At 35.8% G+C, this 2,162-nt stretch overlaps 1 protein-coding gene across 1 annotated transcript; it reads left to right on the top strand.

Annotated features, from left to right (window-relative positions):
* The first annotated feature begins 273 nt into the window (after positions 1-273).
* Positions 274-678, top strand: LOC147509779 (uncharacterized). Its single transcript, XM_086597912.1, has one exon. The coding sequence runs from the start codon at positions 274-276 to the stop codon at positions 676-678; it is 405 nt and encodes a 134-aa protein (XP_086454038.1).
* The last annotated feature ends 1,484 nt before the right edge of the window (positions 679-2,162 follow it).

Below are 2,162 nucleotides of genomic sequence, written 5' to 3' on the forward strand. Positions count from 1 at the left end.
AGACGATTCATGTTTGCAGTCATAGACTATTTCACCAAGTGGATAGAGGCCATAGCCTTACAGCATATAAAAGAGTAAGATGTGATAAATTTTCTTTTCAAAAGAGTAATATGTTGATAAGGGTTGCCATATGCCATTATATCAAATAACGGGCCACATTTCAAGGGAGGAAAAGTAAAAGCTTTCTTGGAATCATATAAGGTAAAGCATTTCACATCTGCGCCATATTATGCTCAGGGTAACGGGCAAGCAGAAGCAACAAATAAAACCATTATGGATAATATCAAGAAAAAGTTGGAAAACAAGAAAGGTCTCTGGGTGGATGAATTAAACAGTGTTTTGTGGGCTTATAGAACGACACCTCGAACTGCCACGGGTGAATCTTCTTTTATAACTTATGGCATGGAAGTAGTAACTCCATCAGAAATGGTGGTATCAACATCCAGAACCAAAGTCTTAATGAATGGCCAAAATAATGAAATAATGACAGTAGAAGTCCTCAATTTCGAGGAAACAAGAGATCAAGCAAGATTAAGGCTCGACACATACCATCGGCAGCTCAGAAAAGCTTTCAACAAGAAAGTGAGAGAAAGACATTTTCAAGAAGGTGATTTGGTTTTGAAAATGGTCACTCATGCAACTAAAGAGAAAGGGGCTAGAAAAGTAGCAGCAAGCTAGGATGGGCCTTACATCATTCACAAAATGGGAATTAGTGGAGCTTATTACTTAAAAATGGCATAAGGTGTAATATTACTAAAGCCTCAAAATGTAAGCAATTTAAAATCATTTTATCAATAAAGAATATTATAATATGATGTATTTTTTAAGTTATGCATTCAATAAAGGGATTGATATTTTGAAAAGCAATATCTATACAAATATCACAAATCTTCGTATTTCTAGAATTATATGATGATAACAGGTCAAACAAAAAATCCTGGTGATCTGTAAATCCTCATCTCAATACCAGGTCAAAGAAAAACCCTGGTGATCAGTAGATCCTGATCTCGATACCTGATCAGCTCCCAAATGTGCATTTTATTACTCGTATATTGCCGCATTACAGTCCTCTTACGCTTAACGAAAAGACAACTCATTGCTTTTACTGCCTTTTTCAGGTTAAGGAGTATTTCAGACCACTTATCATAAAAAGCTGCGTCTTAGCACCAAAAGAAGCATTAATCACGCTTATTATGAAGACCAATAGATCTTATGGAAAAGTGCTCAAAAAGTCAAGTCAACCGGTCAAAGTCAACAGCAAAATGACTCAAATTAGAAGACCAAAGATGGAGGCCCTTATTTCAAATTATGAAGATTTATCCCTAAATTTACCTTGGTCAAGAAGACACCCATAAAGCAAAAGCAAAAGCAAAAGCAAAAGTGAAAGGGTGAGGTGTCTAGTTTAGAAAGGATGAGGGTAAATCTGTAAATGGCCAAAGTAGGGGTATATAATCAAAAAGCAAAAGAGAGAGAACTCATCCATTATATTAGGATCCAAACCATTTGGTTTGCTTTACTTTTCTAGTCTTGTTTTTCAATTCAATTTTTACTTTATTGTTCTTTATTTTCTTGTATTTCAATCTTGTTATTTTATCTTGTTTAATTCAATCAATCAATATTTCCTTGTTCTTCTTGTTTCAATCTTTCATTCAATCATTTGCTTTCAATGTTTTGAGTCATGTCAATCTTCAAAGACTTGCTTTTCAATGTTTTCATTCACAACTAAACTAGCCAAGTCCTAAACTAAGAGTCTACCTTCTTCCCTAAACTCCCAATCTTTCAACTCTAAACAATCTAGGATGCACCTCAACTTCTTACAAATCTTTAAAATATATTTTCCACCAATACTACAACTTAAAATGGCATCGCCGTCATGGATTGAAGGAGGAGAAGAGCTTGGTTGAGCACCTAAGGAGGAAGCACCCTTCTCACCCTTTCATTTCTATTTATTTTATTTTTCGTCATTTTATTTCACTGTTATTTCGTTACTGATCTATTTTCTTACAAATCAAGGTGCGAAACCAAGAACATGAAGAGGAGCTGAAGAAGTAGCCGAAAGACGATCAACTTTGGTAGGAGTCAAGGGGCGTCTGCGCGAACCGCGAGCTAGCCAAAGGCAACAGCCCAGTCACCTCCAGTGATGTGGGTCCAGTTTTTTGGCT

This window comes from Coptis chinensis, chromosome 3, assembly GCF_015680905.1.
Source record: "Coptis chinensis isolate HL-2020 chromosome 3, ASM1568090v1, whole genome shotgun sequence".
Lineage (NCBI taxonomy): Eukaryota > Viridiplantae > Streptophyta > Magnoliopsida > Ranunculales > Ranunculaceae > Coptis > Coptis chinensis.